General features: G+C 42.9%; 1 protein-coding gene across 2 annotated transcripts; it reads right to left on the bottom strand.

Annotated features, from left to right (window-relative positions):
- Positions 1–61: 61 nt before the first annotated feature.
- JMJD8 (jumonji domain containing 8) lies at positions 62–27,451 on the bottom strand. 2 transcript variants are annotated; one of them, XM_032231331.1, is made up of 10 exons: positions 27,225–27,451; positions 24,662–24,872; positions 23,423–23,515; positions 21,606–21,654; positions 19,147–19,243; positions 18,317–18,385; positions 7,770–7,889; positions 6,482–6,549; positions 3,316–3,450; positions 62–1,096 (listed from the first exon to the last, which is right to left on the bottom strand). In XM_032231331.1, the coding sequence occupies exons 2-10, from the start codon at positions 24,754–24,756 to the stop codon at positions 1,016–1,018; spliced, it is 807 nt and encodes a 268-aa protein (XP_032087222.1). In that variant the 5' UTR covers positions 24,757–24,872; positions 27,225–27,451; the 3' UTR covers positions 62–1,015. The 2 variants fall into 2 exon arrangements, with proteins under 2 accessions (XP_032087222.1, XP_032087223.1); XM_032231332.1 differs by having other exon boundaries at positions 24,662–24,869.
- Positions 27,452–27,796: the final 345 nt, after the last annotated feature.

Raw genomic sequence — 27,796 nt, 5'->3', positions numbered from 1 at the left:
GGGAGAGAGAGACAGAGTTCAAACATCATACAGATAGTCCTTGACTTAACCATTTGTTTAGTGACCAAAGTTAGAACGACACTGGAAAAAGTGGGTTATGGCCATTTTTCACATTTACGATCATTGCAGGATCCCTGGGGTTGTGTGGTCAAAATCCAGCCGTTTGGCAACTGATTCATATTTATGACGGTTGCAGAGTCCCGGAGGGGGGGGGAGGGTCACGTGATCCCCTTTTGCGACCTTCTGACAGGGAAAGCCAATGGGAAAAACCCAAATTCACTTCACAACCGCGTGACTCACTTCATAACTAAAGGGATCCCCTTCGCAGCCATGGGCATCCCAGGTCTTAAAAATGGGCCGAACTTCACTTCACAAATGGCTCACGTGAATTTTGGGCTCGGTTGTGGACCTTCAAAGTCGAGGACTAGCTGTAATTGAGGGAAGGAAGACCCCGCTTCACCTTTTTCCACCCTGCGGCAAATGCAAGGACAGGTCGAAGGATGTTGGGGAGCAAAACACACCTTAGAAAGCATCAATCTTGTGCCCTGCAACATTTCTTTAAAAAATTGGGGGAGGAGGAAGAGAAGGAGGAGTTGGTCCTGAGATGCTGGCTTTAAAAGGTTGGGGAGGAGGTCCCTGAGAAAGATGGTCTAGGTATGGTCAGTTGGGACCACATCATCTCGGCTGGTCTACATGGCCATAGAGGTGGTGTCAACTAGGGTCAACCATCGCTGATGGCACCACCTTCACGAGGTCTTCTGGCTGTTGAATGTCATCAAGTCCCTTGCTGGTGAAAGCCAACAGAGATATTTCCAGGTGATGGGAGTTATAGTCTCTGGCTCCCAAAGCCTTGTGCCGAAATAAACGATTGTGCTGTTCATCTGACAGGAGAGATTGGGAGAATTTTCAATCGATAGACCAGCACGGAGGTTTGAAATGGCCAAGGAATCCAACTTCTTTGCATGAGGAATGGTGGCTAGAATTCCTTCACATAGGAGGGGGCCCCTTGGAGCTGCTAACCCAGGAATGTGGAGATGAAAACACTGGTGTCCAGGTTGAGGGTTGCGTGCCACCAGCGGTCCGGAAAATAGAGAATCTGGAAGGGAAGAGAGAATGACTTCAGAGGCAATGGTTTTGTAGAAGATCCTTCCTTCCTCTTTCCCTCCCTGTAGAAACAATCCCTTTCTCATCGTCTACCCGGATTTCTCTCATCACAGGATGGTATCATGTGGCTGGAACAATTAATTCCTTCCTGACTTCCATCCTGCTTCCTTCCTTCCCCTTCCTACCTCTAGCCTTATTTCCCTCTCTCCCCCTTCTTTCCCCTTTCTTCTTTCCTTCTCCCTCCCTCCCCCTTTCCTTCCTTCCCTCCTCCTTCCATCCCTCCCCCTTTTCTTCCTCCCTTCCTTCCTTTTTTCCCTCCCTCCTCCCTCCCCTTTCTTTCCTTCCCCTTTCTCCTTCCCTCCCTGCCTTCTTTCCTTCCCTCCCCCTTTCCTTCCTCCCTTCCTCCTTCCTTCCTTCCTTCTTTTCCTCCATCCTTCCCCTTCCTTCCTTCTCCATCCTTCTTTCCCTCCCCCCTTCCTTCCTTCTTTCCCTCCCTCCCCCTTCCTTCCCCTTTCCTTCCTCCCTTCCACATTCCTTCCTTCCTTTTCTGCTTCAGGCTAATCCTCCTACTTGATGGGACCAAAACTGCTTATCTGCAGAGTTCACATCTCATTCTAAGCCAATGTTTCTCAAAATTGCCAATGTGGACTTCAACTCCCAGAATTCCCCAGCAAAGGGCAACTTTAAGAACCATCATTCTAAAACGGTGATCCACAGCAAATACCCTGGGGCTCCAGCCAACCCTTCAAAGCTTGGAATCCAGGTATTCCTCGACTTCACGACCATACTTGAGTCCACAACTTTGAATGTAAATTGTGACAATTGTAAGGACACATGACCTGATATAAGAAACGTTTCCTGCGGCAATTGAAAAATAAGCCCATTGTTTGCTACGGGGGAATTTTGGCTGGAAACCAGAAATAAATGCTGGTTTTTAACCAAGATGTCATAAACTGCAGTCACATGAGAGTGGGGTGAATGGCCATAAATGCGAGCCGGTTTCCAGGTGCCCAGAATGTGGCCACTTTGAATCCTCTTTGTAAGTTCCATTTTCAAGAGTCCACCCCTAACTTCAAAGGGTCCCTAAGCAACCAGTCGTAATTCGAGGACTACTTACAAAAGCCCCAAAGACTTCCTGAATCATAATTTTCACTGTACAGAAAAGGGAAAGCTTTTCCTACACGACAGAAGAATCCTCTTCCATGCAGAGAATTTGAACTGCGTGCAGAGGTTGGGAACCTTTGTGCCTAAAGCAGTTGTGTTGTGAATCCAGGCAACTGTGCCCCGTTTCCTAAACCACCGTTGGACCAAGAGACCTTGGCATGGTTTCTGCATTCTTCCTGGAAGTCCCATCTGTACATGGGGCAAAGGGAAGTGTGCGCATACACATAGCCCTACAGCAACCTGCTGTTGTGGCCTGCCAGCGGCCAGTGGAGCTGGCAGCAGATTCGGGCAGTGAGGAGGTTGGGGAGGAACATGGGCCAGTCCTGGAGTTGGAGAAAGACTCTGTTGAGGGCTCTGTGTCGGAGGCAGAGAGGGGGCCAGGGCCGTCTGACAGTTATCAGCTGCCTTCGGATTCAGACATCAGTGAGGCAGAAGAACAGCTGGAGCCTGTCTAGCAGCAGAGTCGGACAGTGAGGAGGTTGGGGAGGAGCATGGGCCAGTCCTGGAGGCTGAGGAAGGTTCAAACGAGGGCTCTGCGTTGGAGGCAGAGATGGAGCCAAGGCAGTTCTCAGTTGCCTTCAGAGCTAGACAACAGTGAGGCAGAGGAACAGCTGGAGCCTGTTCCCAGTTTGCGCATGCACAGAACTGCTAGAAATAAAGAACAGCTCAGAAATCAGGGTTGACTTGGGAGTAAAAACACAGGTGGACACTGAATGGCACTTCTCATAGGAAATAAAAGAGGAGCGAAAGGGGAGGGGGCTTTTGCAGGAAACAATTCGTTCCTTCGTTTCAGGAGTGTGAAGATCTGTCCATGAATCCCAGAGACTCTGTGCCCAGTTTTTCCTTGCACAGCACCTAATTTGGGAAAATATTTACATGGCAGCTTTCCAAGCTAGATAAGGTCTGTGGTCGTAACTTCACCCTTGAAAGACTGTTTGCCAGTCTTTTGCTGAATGAGAGGAATTCACATTCATTTAATAAAAGGGGTTTTGGGGATCAGGACTCAGCTTCGTGTTTTTTGGGGGAAGCCTAGATCAGAACACTTGCCTCTCCTGGATGGATGGTGCACTCCACCGGCTTGTCCCAGGGAGCCAAAGAAGGGTACATATCCAGGAACCAGGACAAAGTTGTCCTATTGGGGTGGAACGCTGGTGTTTTCTCTGGAGGATACAGGAACCAATGCTGGGAAGAGAGAGATTTCAAGCTGTAAGAAACAAGCTTTATACCACTGCATGATATTTCAGTACTTCTCCTTAGTTTAGTTTAGTTTAATTTAGTTTAGTTTAGTTTAGTTTAGCTTATCTTAGCTTAGTTTAGCTGTTGGTGTCTTATTTCAATTGTTTTCCTTTTTTTCAAGACTCCAGTTTGTCCAAATTCCTTGTTTTCAGTCTACCATTTGGTTTAGTTTAGTTTATTGTCATTGCACCTCGTATAACGAAATTAAATGCCATCTTCACTGTACATTATAACTATAAAAACACAAACACACTTCCTTCACATGGTATATAATTGAAATTGAAAACCTGATATTGCATTAATATTGCACTATACTGTAGAATTCAATATGGTTAATACTCTGGGATAGAGGCTCTTTTTCAGTCTATTTGTCCTTGTTTTTACTGTCCTGTACCGCCTGCCAGATGGTAATAGTTCAAAAGAAAAAGGGAGCCCGGGATGAGATGGATCTTTGAGGATGTTTTGAACTTTCTTAAGGCAGCGGGAGCTATAAAGCTCTTCCAAAGAGAGGAGGGGGCAACCCATGATCATCTGGGCAATGACGTTGACCCTCTGGAGCGCTCTCCTATCTGCCACTGTCCAATTGGTACACAGGGGCAATAAGTTAAAATAAGGTGGAATGAAGATGATTTTTTTTTAAAAAAAACCTCTTTGAAATATCTATGGCATGAATCACAGGAGGATCCTCACTGCCACCACCGTCTTCCTCCAATTACTCAGAAATCTTGTCTTTCTCTGTCCCCCAATGCTAAATTTTTAAAGTCATGTTGAGGTTTAGTAGAGAATAGGACATGTTTTTCAAGCTAAGCAGCTTTGAGATGTGTGGATTTCAACTCCCAGAATTCCCCAGCCAGGAGAACTAGGTCAGGTTTCTTCTCTTCTGGAATAGCCAAGATGACTGAAGTGGCCCGCAGAAGCATGTCGGCTGGCACACGCAGCATTGCCCGTTCCTCTTCTGGGTTTCTGGCATCCATGCGCATGATTGTCATGCGTACATGCGCAGTAGTAACCGGAAGACAAGCTGGCCGGTGTGTATGCTGGAAACCGGAAGTTCATTTCCCAGCACACGCATGCCCACTTGGCAGCTTCTCTTCCGGAACGCTCCCTTGATGAGCGCGTGTGCACACACACTATTTTTGGCACTCGGTGCCAAAAAGGTTCACAATCACTGTGGTATAGGGTCTCCTGCTTGAGCAGGGGGGGGGGGGTTGGATTAGAAGGCCTCCAAGGTCCCTTCCAACTCTCTTCTGTTCTGTGCTTCTCAGGTGCTATCTCCACTCTCATTCCTTCTTTTATGTGTGTGTGTGTTTGTGTATTGCATTTGTGCTGATAAATAAATAAAGGGAGACTAGTATAGATCTTTTTCAAGCTATTTAGCTCTCATCAGCTAGCCATACCCTTACTGGGATTCAAACCTGGGCTGTTTTTACATGTTAGGCAGTTGTATAGCCTCTAAGCCACAAGCTCTCCTCCCTTATCAGCTGAGCCAAGGAAATGATTAAGTGTTATGTCAAAGCACTTGGTATGCCCAAATATGGGAGGGAGCATACTGCTTCCCTTTTCTGTCTTTCGGCTGACCCTAGGAGCCATCCAGGCAGAAAGCCATTTTTTTTATGTTGCCTTTGTTACATATATACATATACATATACACACATATACACACATATACACACATATACACACATATACACACATATACATATACATATACGTACGTACGTATGTATGTTTTTGTAAATTTTCACAGGTGTAAGTATGCTGGTCTTGTTGTATTCGGGTCTTTTCCCGTGTAAGATTGAGATTGTCTTGGCAACATTTCAGCAACATTTCACTCGCCATCTTCAGGCTGGGTTTTGGGCTTAAAGTGTGATCGCAGCTGCCGTCTTTCTATAAATCTTGGTGGGGGTGTGTGGAGTGCTGGCTTTGTTTCAGTAAGTGGAATGATTGGTTGTGTGGTTGTATCATGATTGGTAGATTGGTGCTGATTGGTGCTGGCTGTGTGTCTATTGTTGTTTCGTGTTGTAAGGGCCTGGGTGAGTGGGGCTTGTTTGTTGACTAGGGCTGGTTTCCAGATGTCTGGTAGGCGGGAGGTATCGTCACATTTATTCATGTTGTGGGGGTGTTTCTCTATTTTGATGGCTTCCATAATTATTCTCTTGTTGAAGTGTTCAGTTTTGGTTATTTTTTCATTTTCATAACATATAACCACATGTATACTATTACATAGCCAACATCATATTGTATTATTAAATGTTTACATCAATTCATCTTACCATCAGCTCCCCAAAACAATTATTGGCTCTTCTGCTCTCCACACACCATATTTGTATTTTATCCATCACTTTCTTCTCCCCCTCTCCCCCCTCCCTACCTCTTTTCTTCCCTCTATCACCCTTCTCTTCTCTACTTCCCCTTCCTCTCTCCTTCTCCTCTTTCCACTCCTTTTTTCTCTCCCCCTCTTCCCCCCCTTGTCATCTCTCCTATCCCTCTCTTCTTCTCTTGCCTCTCTCCTCTGCTTCCCACTCTTCATCTCATTTACTTGGTGTATTTCAGCTTCTGAACGAGCTCCATTTTATGTTGATGGTATTTATAATTCCTTTTCAATATACACATTTAATTTCTTTTTTTAAAAGAAAGAACAAAAAACCCTAACCCTAACCCTCCTCCTTTTTTAAAAAGAAAGAACAAAAAAGTATACATATATAGTCATAATGCTTTTAAACCCCCTCCCTCCCTGCCTAATTTTGGCTGAGATATAGATCTGGTTACAATTCCCAGCCATTCTCATCATTATATTTATATAATTATACATCCTTACACGCCCCCACTACTCCCATTTCTTCTGTGGCTTGGGATTTCTATGATCCACTGTAGCTGTCTAGGCTGCAGCATCTTCCCCCTGTCTCCCAAGGCCATTCTCACCTCCCCTAACAGGTGGGAACACAGTTTTTGGGCAACGCCTTGTTGGGGCACTCACCTTCCTCCCAAAGATGACCTCCGAAAAGCCAGGCCCGTGCCAATGAAATGGCACTCCGGAACCAGACCCTGAAAGGGGTTGGAAAAGAGAGAAAAAGGAGGAGAAATTAAATCCAGGCTGGGAATTGTGTTGTTCCTTTTACCAATGACCTGGATCAGAGTCCAGAATTCTCAACTGGGACAGAAGGATGCTTGAGAAAGCAAGGCTCTCGGATCACACAATGGACATTCTGTATGAATGATCTTGGTGGTTCCTGGGTTCAGCCCAAAGGTCATTGGCATATGACTTTGACCTTTGGAAATGTTCTGAGCGAGGCTTCCCAAGAGCCTGAAGCCAACTCCTTGTTGTCAGCTTCTGCCTTGCTACTGCTTCAGCTGTCATGAAACGGGGAGGGAGGGTTTGGTATTTGGGTGGGGTTATTCGATGTGCTGGAGGAATGTTCTAGTAGTTACTGGATGGTTGGACTACGCATGCGTGGGTGCTTCCCGCCTGGACCAACGGCCCCGACATTCCATCTTCGTGATGCCTTTTGAAGTTATCTCACACCTGACACTTGAAGGACTTATGATTGGCCTGAGGCTATGATCCCAAGGGGTGGGGAATGGACTATTCTATATATCAATTGCTTTCGCGCCTAATTAAACAGACTTCGCTTCGCAACTGCTCGCTAACCATTTGTAATTAGTAAAAGTACTTTTGATTTCCAACACATGGAATCTCTTGGTCTTTCTTTCCTAATTATATAACCTAAATTGTTGGGGGGCAAGAGGCTGAGTCTATAAACCACTTAGAGAGGGCTGTAAAGCACCTTATTTTTTAGATTTCTATCCCATCTTTATTACTTTATAAGTAACTAGCCGATAACCCAGCATTCCCAAGTATTTATTTATAGGAGTAAAATGTCCAGACCAAACGTAATTTCTAATGTTGGATTTTCCCCCTTACCAGAGGGAGCCCCCTTGTGGAGTACCGTGAAGCTGTTACCATGAAAGCTCTACTGCGTTGTACAGTAGAAGCCATTTTATGGCAGTACAGTAGAAGCCATTTTAAGGCACAACAGGCTGTATCTTAATAGAACACATATCCCAAGGGGTGTTAGGGGTGTCTTACCCCCACAGTAATTGTTTCCAGAGATTGTTGAGGGCAAGAGGCTGAGTCTATAAACCACACAGAGAGGGCTGTAAAGCACTTTGAATTGGTATATAAGAGGTCCAACCTAAGCAGTTGAAGCCAACACTGTTGCCCAGTGAAGGTGTTAAAACATCTCCTGAAGATACCAGCTACTGACCCGCAATCCCAAAACTGTAGGCTTCCGTGGTGCCTGGAATCCTGAAAGGTGGAGGGTTGTATTTCTTGAAGAGGGACCCCCACTCAGTGAAATTATTGTCTCCGAAGAAGTAGAGGGTTTCTGCAGTAAAGAAAAAAAGAAAGAGAACTTAGTAGTTTTCCCCCAACAGATCCTCCACTTTTCTTGAGTGCTGGAGGTTGAAACCAGGGACTAAATTGGTTTTGGTCCCTTTGCAACTGCAACCTTCTTGTCTCAAGTATCTTCAAGGGAAAAAATAATCTGGGAGAGAAGATCATTTGCAAAAGGGAGATAATTTATCTATAAAGAGCAGTGAAAATAACCGCGATCAAAACAAAGATAAGGGAAACCTGAATCCAGAGCAGAAATGTACTTTGAGAAAGTGTCTCAGATATAGTTTATTTTTTTAGATTTCTATCTCATCTTTATTACTTTATAAGTAACTAGCCAATAACCCGGCGTTGCCTAGGTATTTATTTATAGGGGGGAAATGTCCGGACCAAACGTAATTTCTAATGTTGGATTTTCCCCCTTACCAGAGGGAGCCCCCTTGTGGAGTACTGTGAAGCCGTTACCATGGCAACTCCACCGCGTTGCACAGTAGAAGCCAGTATGGCAGTATGGCACAACAGGCTGTATTTTAACAGGAACATCCCCCCCCCCCGAGGGATGTTAGGCTGTTTTACCCCCACAGTATTTGTTTCCAGAGAGTAAGTCATCTGTGTACCATGTTTGGTTGAAATTGTTCGAGGCATTCCAGAGTTATGCTGGAACACACATACCCATTTATATATATATGTGTGTGTGTTAACCATTGAGCTACAGAGCTCGACTCCTTATCAGCCAGCCAGGGTGAGAGGTATATATTTATAGGAGTCGAGCTCTGTAGCTCAATGGTTAACACATCTGCCTAAGAGGCAATAGAGCACAGGTTCGATTCCCAACATGGGTATGGCTAGCTGATGAGAGCTAAATAGCTTGAAATAGATCTATACTAGTCTCCCTTTATTTATTTATCAGCATAAATATAACAAATGTAACAAAAAGGCAACAGTAAAAAACATTGGGTTTCTGTCTGGATTGTCTCTTGTGACGAGCCGAAGACAGAGAGTGGAAGTGTGACCTTCCTCCCATATTTGGGCATACCAGGGGTTGTGACTTTAAATATATACCTCTCACCCTGGCTGGCTGATAAGGAGTCGAGCTCTGTAGCTCAATGGTTAACACATCTGCCTAAGAGGCAATAGAGCACAGGTTCGATTCCCAACATGGGTATGGCTAGCTGATGAGAGCTAAATAGCTTGAAATAGATCTATACTAGTCTCCCTTTATTTATTTATCAGCATTAATATAACAAATGTAACAAAAAGGCAACAGGAAAAAACATTGGGTTTCTGTCTGGATGGTCTCTTGTGACGAGCCGAAGACAGAGAGTGGAAGTGTGACCTTCCTCCCATATTTGGGCATACCATCTCTCTATATATAGATTCAAGCCTATCACTTTTTCCTCCGTCTATTAGTTTAGTTTAGTTTCCTTTATTGTCATTGCACATTGTACAATGAAATTAAATGCAATCTTCAGCGTACATTATAACTATAAAAATAAAAACACACATCCTTCACATGCTATATAATTGAAATTGAAAACCTGATATTGCACTATACTGTAGAATTCGATATAGTTACTGCCCTGGGATGGAAGCTGTTTTGCACCTTATTTCTCCTTGTTTTTATTATCCTGTACCGTCAGCCAGATGGTAATAGTTCAAAAAAAAAAGGGGGAGCCATGGAGGAGATGGATCTTTAAGAATGTTTTGAACTTTCTTAAGGCAGTGGGAGCTATGAAGCTCTTCCAAAGAGGGGAGAGGGCAACCCATGATCCTCTGGGCCAGTGGTAGTCAACCTGGTCCCTACCGCCCACTAGTGGGCGTTCCAGCTTTCATGGTGGGCGGTAGGGGTTTGCTGTAACTCTGCTTTATAAATTTTATAAAGTTACTTCCCTACTTTATAAATCACCATTAGTGTGGAACCGGTGGGCGGTTAGAAAATTTTACTACTAACAGAAATACAAAAGTGGGCAGTAGGTATAAAATGGTTGACTACCCCTGCTCTGGGCAATGACGTTGACCCTCTGGAGCGCTCTCCTATCTGCCACTGTGCAGTTGGCAAACCATCCAGAGATGCAGTAAGTTAGAAATTTCCCCCTGGCAGAAGAAGGCGGGGCTTAGCAGTGAGAAGACGGACTTTCGGCATCTCCTGAATGACCATCTACACCGGAGTCTTTTTTGGAGGATTCTTTTGAATCTAAGCTGTCCCGTAGAGACAGTGACGTGAGAGGAACTCCAGTGGTCCCAGAGATGTTCGCAAAATCTCTGGGAACCTAAGGAAAGCCTTCCTAATCCAGTGACTTCCGGATCGGCTCGATGCCGACTGCAACTGCCATAGCCCAGACAGAGAGCTGAATATGAACATGTCGTTTGATGTGAGTTTTAAATCCTTTTTTCTTGTTGGAAAGAGAACACCCTAAATTTGGAAACTTAGTTTAAAATAAGGCTGATAAGTGAGAAAAGCGGCGGTGATAAATGTTTGCCACTTGGAAGTTTATTTTTCTGTTCCTTTTTTTTAATTCCTGGAAGCCGGGCTGGACTTTCCTGTAATTCGAATCGGCTTTTTGCGTTCCTTCTCTTTGTTGTCGATACCTTTAACTTTGAATCTAATGGGGCACTAAATCTTAAACTCAAAGTGCTTTGAAGATCGGTTTTTTTTTTCTTTTTTGGGGGGGGGGGGGGGTTGTTTTTCTTTGTTGCCTTTTAGCCCTTTTGATGTTTTTTTTTTAACAATTAGTAATTAACAAACGGAACGGACTAAAACAAGCTGTAAACTACAAACTACAAGCCAACACTGCCATCTTGTGGACTCGAACTTTGTCATTAAAATCCCCCCTGTAATGCATTTGATTTACGTGTTTACGCAGCTGGGAACCTGTGAGATAAAACAGCAAAGCTGAGCGTGACCTTGAAGAGACTCTTATCTTAGGGGGGGGGGGGGAAAGAGTCCGGAAAAAATCATTTGTTTTAGCTTGTTGACATCCTTTCATTTCCCAACACCATTCTCATATTACCGGCTGTGGAGACATCGACACTGAGTTTTTCCTTTTTGATCATCACCATCGACCTTTTGATCTTTTACATTTTTTTTTTCTTTTCTGTTTTGATTATTCTTTTTAACCTTCGGATCACCTCTTGACTATTTACATTTTTTCTGCTTCTTTCTTTTCTCACTTGTAACTGAAGCACCCCTTCTCCCCTTTTTGGAGGGGGGGTGTCTTCCTTTTTTTTTTTTACTATTTCATACTCTCTTATTTATATATATATATATTTATTGCATTCTACTGCATTTCATCTTTAAAAAAAAAGTTTCCTCTTCTTTCCTTCCTTTTCTCTCTCTTCTCTCTTTTCCTTCCCTTTCTTTTCTCCCCCCCTTTCTTATCTCCCCCCCTCTCCTCTGTGTACTTTACGTACTTAATCCACTATACTTATAACCCTCCACCCTCTAATACTAATTGGCTATGAGTAGAAAAGCAGCTGCCTCTGGCTTTACATCAACCCCTGCCCCCTGCGGGAGGCCAGAGGACAACACAGACGATGTCCCATCAGGAAAAAGAGAAGGAAGCCAACTTTGAAACACTTATACAAATGATGCAGAAAATGCAAGCAGGAAACGATACCCTTGTAAAAAAAATGGAGGCAATGGAACAACAAAACCAAAGCATAGTGCAAAAAGTTGATAATATGGAAGGAAAAGTAGAAAGTATACACAACTGGATGCTGAAATATGAAAATAGGATTCAAAAAATTGAAAATAAGATTCAAGAAGGAGAGAAGAAAACTGAAAAGCTAGAGATCAGACTAAGTGATGTAGAAAGAGAGAGCAGTGGAATATTAAGATGGGAGATGGACAGATCTGAATTTTTTTTAAGATTTCAAAACATAGAAGAAGAAAAAGGAGAGGACTTAGTTCAGATAATTTCAAATATTTTGATAGATGTTCTGGGGATGTCCCAGGACCAAATAAAAGAAACAATCGATGAGACTTTTAGAGTATACACAAGGTATGCAATGAGAAATGCTCTTCCAAGGGAAGTGCATGTAAGATTCACTAAGAAAACAATTAAATCACAAATCCTACAGAAAATGAGAGATAGAAAATTAGAATATAAAGGAAAGGAGATTGTAGTACTCAAACAAATTCCAAGAGAGGTGAGAGAGAGGAGAAGAGAATATCAATTTCTGACCAAAGTATTGATAAAAAAAGGTGTTAACTACAGATGGCTCATACCGGAAGGTTTATTATGTACTTGGCAAGGACAAAGACACAGGATAGATACAACTGAGAAGGCAGAAGCTTTCTACGAAGAATACTTTAGAGAAACGGCGGAGAAAGCTGGGAAAGACGATGCAGTGATACAAATACTGGAACCACCTGTAACTGCGACCGAAAAAATAGAAGGAGCAGTAGGTGGAAGTGAGAAAGAAGGGGAGACAGGGAATGGGAGCCGCAAAGAAAAACGAGAACCTAGATCCACTAGAGCGATAAACCCTGTATATAAAGTATAAACATGGAAGAAAGAAAAATGATTACAATTAACATTAATGGACTCAATTCGGTAACTAAAAGGAAGAAAGTATTCCATAAATTAGAGAAATTACAACTTGACATAATTTGTCTGCAAGAAGTACATATTCAAAAGAAATATGAACATTTACTGACTCAACCAAAGCTTGGGAAAATGTTTTCATCATTGGAAAATTGTAAGAAAAGAGGAGTGGTCTTCTATATTAAAGGCAACATCCCAACATAAGTAGTATACGCAGAGGAAGAGGGAAGAATTTTGATGGTGGAAATTATGGATACCAAAAGGACACTCCTAATTGGAATCTATGCCCCCAATGAAAAACAAGATGAATTCTACAAAAAACTACACAAAAAAGTTTTGGAACTAGACTATGCTGATATTTGTATGATGGGAGACTTTAATGGCATTGTGAATCAAAATATGGACTATAAAACACATAAAACAAAAAAATTAAATAGGAAGCCTCTGCCGAAATCTTTTTTTAGGATGATAGATGAACTAAATTTAAAAGATATATGGAGAGAAAGAAACGTTAAAAAAGAACAATATACCTTCTACTCAAATAGACATTCTTCATTCTCTAGAATAGATATGATATGGGTCTCAGCGGAGTTGAGCTCCAACATAAAAGAAATTGAGATTGAAGCAAGTACCTGGGCGGACCACAATCCAATTTTAACTAAATGGAAAGGCCAAAGGGCAAGATCTAGATGGACACTAAATAACACTATATTGAAAGAAAAAGAGTTTGTACAAAAAATGGAAAAAGAGCTAGTCCTTTTTTTTAAAGAAAATAGGAAAGAAGATACGTCGTTGCAGAATCTCTGGGACACAATGAAGGCTGTTATCAGAGGTTTGACAATAGACTACACAAGGAAGAGAAACTCAAAAAAAAGACAAATGCATAAAACCTTAGACAATGACTATAAAATACTTGAAAGAGACCTACAGAGAGCACCACAAAAAAAAGATGTTAAAATAAAAATGGACATAATTAAACACAAAATGGACCTATTAGAAAAGGAAGAACTGGCACAAAAAATTAGAGGTGCCAAACAGAATTATTTTGAAAATGCGAACAAACCAGGCAGGTGGTTAGCATATAAGATGAAAAAAGAGAGAGAAACAAAGAAAATACTTCAACTAAGAGATAAACAAGGAGAAATTCAATATGGGAATACCAAAAAAAAAAAAAATTATACATGACTACTACGTTAAACTCTATGAACAAGAGAAGGTGGAGGAGGGACGAGTCAAAAAGTATCTACAAGATGCCAATCTCCCCCAGGTACCAGATGAAACTAGAACAATGTTAGAAAGAAAAATAACAATGATGGAACTAACAGAGGCACTTAAAAAACAAAACAATGGGAAAGCCCCAGGACCAGATGGCCTACCCGTGGAATTCTACAGAACATTTGAAGAAATATTGACCCTCCCACTCTTACAACTCATGAATGAAGTGATGACTGAGAACCAAATACCGAAGTCATGGTCAGAAGCGTATATCACATTACTACCCAAGGAAGAGACTGATTTAACACAAATCAAGAATTATAGACCAATTTCTTTATTAAACTCAGACTACAAGCTATTTGCATCGATACTAGCTGAGAGACTTAAAAAATACTTAAATGGCTTCATTCATTCAGATCAAAATGGCTTTTTACCTAAAAGACAAATCAAAGACAATATGAGAATAATTTTGAATACCTTGGAATACTATGAGGCCCACCCAGAAAAACAATTGGCATTGATGTTCCTCGATGCGCAGAAGGCCTTTGATAATGTGAATTGGCAGTTTATGTTTTTGCAACTGGAGCAGATGAACTTTGGCAAGAAATTCACTCAAAGTATACGAATGATATACCAGAAACAAGCAGCAAAGATAATGGTAAATGGAGAACTAACAGAACCGATTGAAATAAAGAGAGGTACAAGACAAGGCTGCCCACTATCACCGCTACTCTTTGTCCTAACACTAGAGGTCTTAAATAAAAAGATTAGAGAAGAAGAAGAAATAAGAGGAATGAAAATTAAGAGAGAAGAGTATAAACTGCAAGCGTTCGCAGACGACTTAGTTTTCATTCTTGAAGATCCATTAGAAACCGCACCCAAATTGTTAGAAAGAATAGAGGAATATGGAGAAGTAGCAGGCTTGAAAATAAACAAAGATAAAACAAAGATCATGACAAAGAATATCCCAGCTATACAAAAGGAACAGTTGTCAGAAATGTTGCAGATTCAAAACACAAGTAAGATTAAATATTTGGGGATACATTTATCACCTAGATGTAGCACTCTTAAAGAGGATAATTATACCAGATTAAAACGACAAATAGCAATCGATTTGGAGAAATGGGAAAACTTGCATTTATCAATGATGGGAAGAATTTCCACAATTAAAATGAACATTCTACCTAGAATTCTATATCTGTTTCAAACAATCCCAATTAGACTGGGTAAGGATTTTTTTCTAGACTTAAATAAAATAGTTTTGAAATTTATTTGGCAAGGGAAAAAAGCTAGAATAAAGCTTAAATTACTACAAGATGTTAGATCAAGAGGAGGTTTTGGCTTACCCGATTGGGAGCTATACTATCAGGCAGCAAACCTGATGTGGATTAAGGAGTGGATATCATTAAAAAAACTCTAGATTATTGAACGTAGAAGGTCACGATTTGCTGTTGGGATGGCATGCTTTCTTATGGTATAAGGGAACTAAACCACATGGTTATTTTAGAAGACATAAGGGAGGCGTTGTTGTTAAATTGGGAAAAGATTAAAAAATTACATTATTTAAAAATTCCAGTCTGGACATCAACAATTGAAGCATTCTCATATCCGATAATACATAAAAAGGAACAAACAGTTAGATATATAGAATTACTGAATACAGAGGGTGAGCTCAAATCTAGTCAAGAGTTGAAGCAAGAAGGGATGGAAATGAACTGGTATTCATATGTACAGATACAATCTAGATATAATGAAGATAGAAAAACTAAAGGTCTCTATAATAAAATGACTGAGCTAGACAAAATTCTAACAGGTACCGACGAAAAAGTAATTAAAAAACTATATGGATATTTATTGGAGTTTAAATTGCATGAAGAACAAGTTAAAGAAACTATGATTGCTTGGGGGAAAAATTTTAAGTATGGGATTGATTTAGAGAATTGGCAGAAATTGTAGTCTCAAAATTACAAAATGACAATGTCTACTGCATATAGAGAAAACTTGTATAAGATGTTTTACAGGTGGCACCTACCCCCGACCAGAATCGCAAGAATGTTCAAGAATAAATCAGAAAAGTGTTGGAAATGTCACCAGATACCTGGCTCATACTACCACATGTGGTGGACTTGCACTGAAGCCAAAAGATACTGGACTAAAATCCACATGTGGTTGGAGAAAATGATACACAAACAAATAGACTTTAAACCAGAGGTCTTTTTATTGGGAATCTTACCAGAAATCTACAACAAAGACTTAAAATATTTGATTGTAAATGTGTTAACAGCAGCCAGAATTGTATTTGCAAAAAACTGGAAAAATGAAACAATACCAAAAGAGGAAGAAATCATTCAAAAAATAATGGACTGTGCCGAAATGAGTAAATTGACATTTGAAATTAGAGAGCAAGAGGATGAACAATTTTATAAGATATGGGACTTGTTTTATCAATGGCTAAGGGAAAAAAAACAAAATTTTGGAAATGAAAAATGATACACTTATGTCTTAATTGGAAAAAGTAAATGATGATATAATTATGCTGTGAAATAATTCAACAATGATATAAGGAAGTACTAATATAAGGTCTGGTGATATAATGTATAAGGTTAAGAACTTACTATAATGATATTTCGCTGCTGATAAGGCAATTCTAATAGGGGAACAAATGAAAACTGGTATATATAGGCAGCGATGCCTTGTTGAATAATGAAGGAATAAGATCTCTGTTTGAAGGTATGAAATGCAAGATTAACAATGAATAGAAGTATATTCTCTGGGGGGAAATAATGCTAATGTTAACTGAATATATATTGTAGAAGGAAAATGAGACCTTTAGCTACATTAGAGGAAATATCTGAGATGGTAAACATTATTTGAAGATGTAGATGTTAAAACAACCGTAATCAAACGACATGTTGCATGTGATGATGGTTTTTGTTTTTTTTCCTCTTTTCTTTTCCATTCCTTTTTGGACCTTTTTTTGCCCTTTTTGGCCTCCCCCTCCTCCCCCTACCCCTTTTTTCCTTTTTTTTTTTCTTCTCTCTCTCCCTTGTTTTATTTTGTTGTTTTTTGTTTCTTAAACCCTAGCTTATTGTGGTGCTTATCAAATATACAATAGAGAAATACGGGATGTATAAACTTAGTAGGGATGCACCTGTGATTAAACGACATATTATATGTGAAGATGGGTTTTCCCTCCCCCCCCCTTTTTTCTTTTCTTTTTCTTTTTTTTTCCATCCTCTCCCTTTCCCATTGTTGTCTGTGTAATAAAAAATAAAAATAATTTTTTTTTTTAAAAAAAAGAAATTTCCCCCAACAACAACCCTGCGAGGTGGCTTGGACTAAGGGAGAAAGTCACCCCATAGGTTTTCATGCCTAAGGCAGGACTAGAACTCATCGTCTTCTAGTTTCCAGGCTAGCGCCTTGACCACTATTCAAAATAGACTCTTGTTCTTCTGAAATTAAAGGAAAGGGAAAGTGCCTTCAGAATTGCAAGATGTGTTACTGCAATCCTATCATTAAAAAGTAGTTTTCATATTCATAATTTTGGTATTGAGGTCCAGACTACAGGTAGCCCTCGACTTACGACCACAATTGAGCCCGGAGGTTCTGTTGCTAAGTGAGACCTTTGTTCAGTGAATTTTACCCCCATTCTCCAACTTCTCTTGCCATCGTTGTTAAGTGAATCACTGTAGTTCTTAACTTGGTACCATGGCTGTCGTTAAGTGAATTTGGCTTCCCCATTGACTTTGCTGGTCAGAAGGTCGCAAAAGGGGATCACGTGATGCCAAGACCATCATAAATATGAGTCAGTGGTCAAGCCTCTGAATTTTAATCACCTGATCATGGGGATGCTACAATGGTGGCAAATATAAAAATGGCCGTAACTTTTTTTCCAGTGCCGTCGTAACTTTGAACGGTCACTAAACGGACTGTCGTAAGTTGAGGACTATCTGTGCTCTACCTGGAAGAGCTGACACCAATTGATTTTGCTCTGTGGAACCCAGGCTGAGTTTGGGTTGCCTTAGATCAAGGAAAGGGGACTGGAGACTAAAAACATACGAGGAACGGTTGCAGGAACTGCGTATGTCTAATGTTTAATGAAAAGAAGGACTAGGGGAGACATGATAGCAGTGTTCCAATATTTCAGGGGTTGCCACAAAGAAGAGGGAGTCAAACTATTCTCCAAGCAGAGGTGGGTTCCTACCGGTTCGCACCAGTTCGGTAGAACCGGTTCGTCAAATCTACCGAACCGGTTAGAAGAGGTTCCACCAGTGGACCCGGAAAGCAGGCCACACCTACAGAAGAGGTTCCAAAATTTTTTGAAACCCACCACTGTCTCCAAGGCACCGGAGGGCAGAACAAGAAGCAATGGGTGGAAACTAATCAAGGAGAAAAGCAACTTAGAACTAAGGAGAAATTTCCTGTCTGTTAGAACAATTAATCAGTGGAACAGGTTGCCTCCAGAAGTTGTGAATTCCCCAACACTGGAAGTCCTTAAGAAGATGTTGGATAGCCATTTGTCTGAAATGGTATAAGGTTTCCTGTCTAGGCAGGGGGTTGGACTAGAAGACCTCCAAGGCCCCTTCCAACTCTGCTATTGTATTGTATTGAAACATGAAGAACTGATAATGCCAAGGTGTAGTTATGTCCTACTCACCACTTCCTAGGGAAGCCAGATCCTGGGGTTCCAGCAAATGAGCCACATAATCTTGGAAGGGTAGATCAACTGCATCAAAGGAACAGCCAGTAAGAAAATCAATGCTGTGCAATCTTTTAGCCCGACTTTTTGAACCATGCTCGGCAGAATAATGTTGTGGTCTGCCGGTGGCCTGCAGAGGCGGACAGTGAGGAGGTTGGGGAGGAACATGGGCCAGTCCTGGAGTCTGAGGAAGGCTCGGACGAGGGCTCTGCGTCGGAGGCAGAGAGAGGGCCAAGGGCCATCTGGTAGTGATGTGCTGCCTCCAGAGCCTGACACCAGCGAGGCAGAGGAACAGGGAGAGCCTGTTCCCATTACGCACATGCGCAGAGCTGCCAGAAGGCAAGAACAATTAAGAAAAAATGGACAACTTGGGAGTAAGGCTTGGAGATGATTGGCCCCTCCCATAAGACATAAAAGAGGAGCAAACGGACGTGAGCCTTTGCAGGAAGCAATTAGTTCATCTGGTCGGTTCAAGCTCTGAGAAGTTCCGTTTGGCTCTGTGCTACGCTTGGCCTTGCAAAACTAATTGGCAATTCGGTCTCTGGCAGCCTTTCAAGGGAGGTAAAGGTGGGCGCTTATCAACATTACCCTGAAAGACTGCGGCAACTCGAGCAGACATCTGTTGGACTCTTCACAGGCTGTTTGTGAATCATTACGGGCTGTGAATGACCATAATTCACAGCCGTCTAAACAAAAGAGGGTTTGGGGGACTAAGATTGTGATTTATGCTTTCTCAGGAAGCCTAACTCACAATTGGGGAAGAAGCGGGTTTTTTCCCCAATCCTCACCTTTGCGGTAAGAGTAGGTGTTGGCGGTACTGAGGCGAACCAGATGTTCTCCAAACCTGGCCAACAGCTGGTCTTTGGTGCACTGAGCCTGGAATTCCTGTGTGCACAGAAGGGAATCAGGATGGAGAGACACCTCCAATTTTCATACACACAAACACACATACACACACACACACACACACAATCCTTTATATTATACTTTATATGTATATTTTATACATTTTTCCTTTAATCAATGTAAATGCCTAATGAACACTGTACTGTCTGAGTCAATTTGCATATACAAGGTAATAATAATAATGCTACTAGGAATAATAGTATATTGTTTAGTTATATATAATATATCTTTCATCATTTACTTGTACATGATAATAAACTTTTATCTTCTAATTTCTACCTCTATTATCTAATCAACTGATAAAATAAATCCCATGTTGAAAAAATATTGTTTCTTCCTTATCCTTTATTTTTAATGTCAATCTATTCATCTCTGCATGGATTTACTTATACATGATAATAAACTTTTAACTTCTAATTTCTTCCTCTGTTATCTAATCAACTGATAAAATAAATCCCGCGTTGAAAAAATATTGTTTCTTCCTTATCCTTTATTTTTAATGTCAATCTATTCATCTCTGCATGGATTTATTTATACATGATAATAAACTTTTAACTTCTAATTTCTTCCTCTGTTATCTAATCAACTGATAAAATAAATCCCGTGTTGAAAAAATATTGTTTCTTCCTTATCCTTTATTTTTAATGTCAATCTATCCATCTCTGCATGGAATTACTTATACATGATAATAAACTTTTAACTTCTAATTTCTTCCTCTGTTATCTAATCAACTGATAAAATAAATCCCGTGTTGAAAAAATATTGTTTCTTCCTTATCCTTTATTTTTAATGTCAAGCTATCCATCTCTGCATGGAATTACTTATACATGATAATAAACTTTTAACTTCTAATTTCTTCCTCTGTTATCTAATCAAGTGATAAAACAAATCCCACGTTGAAAATATTGTTTCTTTCTTATCCTTTATTTTTAATGTTAATCTATCCATCTCGGCACAATCTAGTATCTATAGTTTTCTGGTAGTATACCTAACAAAAATGTTTTGCTTCTCATCCAAGAAACTTCTTCAGCTCTGACTGGATGGTGGGGAAATCAGAGTTAATGAAGCTTCCTGGATGAGAAGTGAAATGTTTTCAAAGGAAAACAAAGGAAGCTCAGTTGAAAAAAAAATCACCTTTGGGACAACCATGACCTGGATGACTGAGAATCTCTATAGACCTTATCACAGTGTTTCTCAACCTTGACAACTTGAAGATGTCCAAATCTTCAAGTTGCCAAGGTTGAGAAACACTGCCTTATGACCTTAATTAACCCTGGAATTAGGCATTAAGTGGCTCATCCCACGATGGACCCCATTTTGCATTTTTTGTGGCCCTTGTTAAGTGAATGTGGAGGGAGTTAAGCAAGCCCATTTCTTGCAATGAAGATTTTAAAAAAAATTGCAGGGAAGCAAACACTGGCTTGAACCAAAAAAAATGTAAATTGCACTCAGGTAAACTCAGGATGGTGGGTAATGATTCACTTAATCGCTTGGTTTCTGGTCCCAATTGTGGTTGCACATTATGGATTATCTGTATTTATCGTTTGGAGCGCATCGGTGCCTGGGTATGTGTGGCTGAGTGATTCCCTCAGACAATTAGCTGGGATTTAGAAACTCACTCTTAGGAAAACCACAAGATTGCCTGGCGTGTAAATATAACCACTGTTGTTTCTACCTGTGCAATAAATCTCTGCCTTTAAATCACACTGAGAGATATTGGGACCACATTCAGGCTTCCCCAAGTGGCTTCACAGCCCAAGGCTGATCACTTGATTTTTATTAATTCATGCCCAAAACGGAGGGGTCTCAAAAATAGAGTGGCATCAGAGATTAGGGTTAGCACTGGTTTTCACCAGAGCCGAGGTGGCGCAGTGGTTAGGGTGCAGTACTGCAGGCCACTTCAGCTGACTGTTATCTGCAGTTCAGTGGTTCTAATCTCACCGGCTCAAGGTTGACTCAGCCTTCCATCCTTCCGAGGTGGGTGAAATGAGGACCCTGACTGTGAGGGCGAAATGCTGACTCTGTAAACCGCTTAGAGAGGGCTGAAAGCCCTATGAAGCGGTATATAAGTCTAACTGCTATTGCTATTGCTATTCACCTGGAACTAAGGAGAAATTTCCTGACAGTGAGAAAAAGTATACAATTCATCAGTCGAACAGCTTGCCAAGATGGGTACTCCATTGCTGGAGGCTTTTAAGAAGAGGTTGGACAGCCACTTGTGTCTGGAATGGTATAAGGTCTCCTGCTCCAGCAGGGGGTTGGACTAGAAGACCTCCAAGGTCCCTTTCAGCCCTTCGATCCTGTGATATTTCATCTGAATTTATAATGCAGGGGCACTCACGGTATTGTCAGTTAATCCCTGAAGTATTACCGGCCGAGAGAAGGCATACCTAGGAGGAGGAAGAGGGAGGGAGGGAAGCGGAGGAAGAGATGGAGGAGTTGGAGGAGGAGGAGAAGGGGGAGGAAGAATTGAGGTGGAAGAGGAGGAGGAGGGGGAGAGGAGGAGGGGGAGGAGGAAGGGAGGGAGGAGGGAGAGGAAGAGATGGAGGAGTTGGAGAAGGAGGAGATGGGGGGGAGGAAGGGAGGTGGAAGAGGAGGAGAAGGAGGAGGGGGAGGAGGGGGAGGAGGAGGAGGGGGAAGGGAGGGGGAGGAGGAAGAGGAGTAGAATGAGGTGGAGAGGAGGAGGAGAGGGAAGAAGAAGGGAGGGATGAGGAAGAGGAAGGGGAGGAGGAGTTGGAGGAGGAGGAGAAGGAGGAGAAAGGGAGGGGGAGGAGGAAAAGGAGTTGGAGGAGGAGAGGCGGAGAAGGGGGAGGAGGAAGGGAGGAGTTAGAGGAGGAAGATAAGTTGGAGGAGAAGGAGATGGAGGAGAAAGAAGAGGAGAAAGAAGAGGAGGGGGAGGAGGAGGGGGAGGAGGAGGAAGGGAGGGGGAGGAGGAAGAGGAGGAGAATGAGGTTGAGAGGAGGAGGAGAGGGAGGAAGAAGGGAGGGATGAGGAGGAGAAGGGGACAAGGAAGGGAGGAGTTAGAGGAGGAGGAGGAGGAGGAGGAGAAGGGGGAGGAGGAAGAGGAGGAGGGGGAGAGGAAAGAAGGAGGAAAGAGACAAGGAGAAAGAGACGATCATTGTAATAGCCTTATGCATTACAGTATAAAACAATAGGACAAAGTGTGTGAATGATGAAAGCTTTCCGGGGGGGGGGGGGAGCAAAGCCTCAGGAATAATTGGTGATTTTTTTTCCCCCCACGGGTCTGCTGTGCTCTTTGACATGAAGCGGGCGTCCTGTGGATAATCACTCAGCACCTCCCAAGAAGCGGAGCTGTTATTGGCGGCACTGACTTTTCTACAATATGCTCCTCCTTTGATTTCTTTCCTTTTTCTTTTTTTTTAATAAGCGTGTATTCGCATTGGGAATCATTTAAGCGCACTGCTCAACCACACTTGCTTTTGAGGCTTCTGGTCTACCTTGAAGGCCTGATGGAAAAGGCTGGGGAGAATTTCAAAGGACTCTTAATATGCCTGACTCGTATTTTAACCCTAACCCGTGATGGAGGCTTTTATAAGGAGCCCAGGAAAAGTTTAAACCAGTGGTTCCCAAACTTGGCAACTTTAAGACTTGTGGACTTCAACTCCCAGAATTCTCCAGCCAGCTCAGCAGAGCTGGCTGGAGAATTCTGGGAGTTGAAGTCCACAAGTCTTAAAGTTGCCAAGTTTGGGAACCACTGGTTTAAGTGACTCAAGAGTTAAATAGCTGGTAGGAGACGGTGCGTGGGACTCTAGCCAAAGATGGAGCTGTCTCAGCTTTGATTTTGTTTTTTAATTTCTTCTTGCAAAAAAAAAAAATCTGGAATCTATTCCTGCTGCCTCCTTGTGGTGGAAATCGCTGGATCATTTGCCATCACTTAACTGTTGAATTTTTTTTTTTGTCTTTTAATGACCCCATCATCCCTTGCATCGGGGTGGAATCTGGGCAACTGAACGGAGCTGAGTGTTTACTGGCCGTATGCCCTTCCCTGTCGCCAATGCAGAGTTTTGTTCGGCAGATTTATTCTCATTGTGTCCAGAGAGAGAAAGATCAGCCTCAACCTGGGATCGAACCCACAGCCTCACAGTGAGGCCAGAGCTCCACCTCTAGGCTGCCCCCGCACCGCTTCCATCACTTAACTGTTGAATAAACTGTGCATAAGTGAGGGAGGCGTCCCTTCTCTCCACCGTGCAACTCCCATCTTCTGGCAACGCGGCGTGCCTGTTGGTCCGCCTGCAGGGAGAAAAACACAGAAAAGCTGATGTGTCATCAGAGAGATACAAGACACTCGGTCTCTAAAAGTTCACTGCTCTAGAAAGAGTGCAGAGAAGAGCAACCAGGATGATGAGGGGACTGGAGGCTAAAACATACAATGAACAGTTGCAGGAACTGGGCATGGCTAGTCTAGGGAAGAGAAGGACCAGCAGAGACAGGAGAGCAGCTTTCCAATATTTGAGGGGCTGCCACAGAGAGGATGTTGGGGGGGGGGGGGGGTGTCAAGCTATTTTTCAAAACACCCGAAGGCCAGACAAGGAATAATGGATGGAAACTGACCAAGGAGAGATTCAACCTGGAAATAAGGAGGAATTTTCTGACAGTGAGAGCAATCAACCCATGGAACAGAAGTTGCCTTCAGAAGTTGTGGGAGTTTCATCACTGGAGGCTTTCAAGAAGAGACTGGACTGCCCTTTATCAGAAATGGTGTAGGGTCTCCTGCTTGGGTGGGGGGCTGGACTAGATGACCAACAAAGTCCCTTCGAACACTGTTAATTATCTAAGTATCTAAGATGATCAAAGGCCTAGAGACTAAAACATGCGATGAACGGTTGCAGGAAATGGGCATGGCTAGTGTAGGGAAGAGAAGGACCAGGGGAGACAGGATAGCAGCCTTCCAATATTTGAGAGGCTGCCACAGAGAGGAGGAAGAGTCACGCTATTTTCCACAGCACCCAAAGGGCAGACAAGGAACAATGGATGGACACTGAACAAGGAGAGATTCAACCTGGAAATAAGGAGGAACGTTTCGACAGTGAGAACAATCAACCAATGGAACAGAAGTTGCCTTCGGAAGTTATGGGAATTTCATCACTTGAGACTTTCAAGGAGATTGGACTGCCATTTTTTAGAAATGGTGCAGGGTCTCCTGCTTGAGTGGGGGGGGGGGGGTTGGACTAGATGACCTATAAATTCCCTTCCAATTCTGTTAAACTGTAACTAATCTGTCCTCCCCTCTTAAAGTTGCCATGTTGAAAACCACTGCTTTAGAATAATCTATACACTTCATTCATTCGTTCGTTCAATCCATTAATTTTTACGTTACCCATCTCCTCTAAAAGGTGACTCTTTCTGTTTTTTTTTCCTTGCTGGATGGCTACTCACCAGCCTCCGTCTGCTTCTAGCAGCGTGAAACTCCCCGGGATCCAGAAGAACATGGATAAGGGTAGAAAAAGCAGGATTTGGCTCCTGGTCTCCATTGGTTGCAAGATTCTACAGAACAAAATCCTTCCTTTGGGTGATTCTCAGCAAAACAGCCGGTATCTTGAGAGAGGTAGAACGTTAGACGGTGGATCGGCATGGAAGACCAAATCTTCTGAAAAGAGGTTTTAAAAAAAAGGAAGGGTGTTAAAAGAAGCAGAAGACCAAGGATGAAGACTTGGAAATCTTCTAGTCTGGTGTTTCTCATAAGACGCGTGGACTTCAAGAGCTTCTCGCTGGAGAATTCTCGGAACGGAAGTCCACGCATCTTAAAGTTGCTGAATTAAGAAACCCCATACGACTGATGATGTTACCTAGTTTGGTCGCGAAACGTCTGCAGAAAAAAAACAACCCACAAACCCAGCTCAGAAAGCACCAAGGACTCCCGGTCTCCATTTTGACCCTACAGTCACGATGAGAGATGAAAGGAAAGATCTCTCTCTCTCTAAAAAAAAAAGACTCAATCTCTGATGATTGAGGATCACTTCAAATGGACACCACCTACAATGCCACAGAATTCCTTGTAGGATCAAGTAAATTTGTACGGTGGAAGAAAAGATGCTGTTACCTAGTTGGGTAATGAAACATTTTCAAGAAAACGAGCAAGGTCAGAAGCACCAAGGACCCCACAGTCCACCTCCTATCTACACCACTCTGCACACCCCCAGCATTGATGCTGTAGTTTGGTAATGAAATGTCTGCAAGAAAACCACCCAGTTCAGAGAGCACCAAGGGCCCCATAATCCTTCTGCCCCCACCTCCATTCTACTTCTTTTTAGCCCTGATGATGTTACCTAGTTTGGTAATGAAATGTCTTCAAGAAAACCACGCAGCTCAGAAAGCACCAAGGGCCCCATAATCCTTCTCCCCCCCCTCCGAATTCCACTTCTTTTTAGCCCTGATGATGTTACCTAGTTTGGTAATGAAATGTCTGCAAGAAAATCACCCAGCTCAGAGAGCAAGGACCCCACAGTCTTCCTCCTATGCCACCACCACTCTGCAACACACACACACACACACACACACACACCGCACTGATGCTGTAACGTAGTTGGCTCTGCAACCCAACAAGACAGACACAGACTTCAACGGAGAATAAGAACTGCAGAAAAAAACAGTTGCAAACCAACCAAAGGGTTTTCTTCCAGAATTCTCTCCGTCTGGTCCCTTATCAGCTCTTGCTAGCTAAATAAGGGGAGTGGACCCCAAACTTTAGGACAGGCAACCGATTCCTTCGCTCATTTGCTTCGGATGAACAGATGCACCCTCTCCTTTGGGGCAAGAATTCACACCTCAAGGAAGGAAAGAGATGGCGCTTTGCAAGAGAGGAGCGCGGTGGCTCTTTTATAAAACTGTGTGCTCTCTTTCTTCCTCTTTTCTTGCCACCAAAGCAATTCAGGAAACTAAACCGAGCCAAGGAATGAGGCTTGGAACCGGTTTTCTCAGGCAAAAACTTCCTGCACAAACCTACGCTTGAAAACGGCTCATTTTGGGTTGGAAAAAGGCCAACCTCTCCACAAGGGAGAGTTTGCGAGGGTGTGTGTGTTATTTTCTAAGTTGGGGTTACAAGATGCTTAGGACAGTGAGAGCAATCAACCCATGGGACAGAAGTTGCCTTCAGAAGTTGTGGGAGCTTCATCACTGGAGGCTTTCAAGAAGAGACTGGACTGCCATCTGTCAGAAATGGTGTAGGGTCCCCTGCTTGGGCAGGGGGTTGGACTAGATGACCCACAAGATCCCTTTGAACACTGTTAATTATCTAAGCATCTAAGATGATCAAAGGCCTAGAGACTAAAACATGCGATGAACGGTTGCAGGAACTGGGCATGGCTAGTCTAAAGAAAAGAAGGACCAGGGGAGACAGGATAGCAGTCTTCCAATATTTGAGGGGCTGCCACAGAGAGGAGGAAGGGGTCAAGCTATTTTCCAAAGCACCCAAAGGCCAGACAAGGAACAATGGATGGAAACTGACCAAGGAGAGATTCAACCTAGAAATAAGGAAAAAAATGCTGACAGTGAGAACCATCAACCCATGGAACATCTTTGGAAGTTGTGGGAGCTTCATCAGTGGAAGCTTTCAAGAAGAGACTGGACTGCCAACGGTCAGAAATGGTGTGGGTGTCCTGCTTGGATGGTGGTGGGGTTGGACTAGATGACCTCCAAGGTCCCTCCCAACTCTCTTCATCTGTTAAAGAGCTGTTAAAGCTTCTTCAGCTCTGACTGGATGGTGGGGCACTACTACTATCAATGCCCCGCACCCCCAAGACAAAGGGTGCTGCTCCGCGGCTCGACCGCTGCTTGGTCTCTCGATCTGAAATCCAGATCGGATCGCGGGGATAGAAAGAGAGCCACAGCCCCGCCCGATCCCTCGCTGCTTTCCGCGCCTGGGATGCAAGATGCAGCCCTCCCACCCACCAAAGCCCCGATTCCCCCCTTTCTTTTGTGGGGGAACATCCTTCTTCTTTACCTCTAAATGCAAAGCGTTGGATCTCCGAGACATCGAAAAGTCCCTGGAGGAGCCAGCGCCCCCGCCTTTTCTCTGCTCCTTTGCATTCTGGGGTTTGTAGTCCAGGCGTTGCCAATGCGGTCCGTGGGAAACTCAAACTTTTCCAACTATTTTTTTAAGGGTCTCTAACATTTGGCTGCTTTGCCATTTTTTAAATTTCCCTTTTTTTAAAATGCATTTTGTTTGGCCGTCCAGGGATGATGGATGCACTACAACCCCCAGAAAGCACCGCGTGGAGTCGGGGAAGGGGGGGAAAGAGTTGGGATTGGGTAGGAGGTGTGGAAACTACGTTACCCACAAGGCGTCGCGGTTGAAACTCATGCCTTGGCTGCTTGGTTGGGGGGTGTTCTTTCTTCGGTATCTTGACAATGAAATGGGGAACGGGACGGGGACGGATTCCTGCATTCGGACGTTCGCCCCGAAGATCGGGCAATTCTGGCATTGACAGTGTAGTGATGGCATGTTCAGACTCAGCGGAGATTTAGCAATCCCCGCATTCGGACCCGCCCCAGAGATTTAGAATGGGATAGGAT

Source organism: Thamnophis elegans, chromosome 14 (assembly GCF_009769535.1).
Source record: "Thamnophis elegans isolate rThaEle1 chromosome 14, rThaEle1.pri, whole genome shotgun sequence".
NCBI lineage: Eukaryota > Metazoa > Chordata > Lepidosauria > Squamata > Colubridae > Thamnophis > Thamnophis elegans.
The sequence above is the reverse complement of the archived record's forward strand: the minus strand, read 5'-3'. Positions and strand labels throughout refer to the sequence as shown.

What these genes read in the sequence shown, in the direction of transcription:
- JMJD8 (XM_032231331.1), bottom strand. Translation starts at nt 24,756, where the DNA reads ATGGAGACCAGGAGCCAAATCCTGCTTTTTCTACCCTTATCCATGTTC. An exon ending in TATGCACAGTTTATTCAACA is followed by an intron (nt 21,655 to 23,422) that starts GTTAAGTGATGG and finishes TCCTCCTCCTAG; the next exon opens with GTATGCCTTCTCTCGGCCGG. An exon ending in CACCTACTCTTACCGCAAAG is followed by an intron (nt 18,386 to 19,146) that starts GTGAGGATTGGG and finishes CCTTTGATGCAG; the next exon opens with TTGATCTACCCTTCCAAGAT.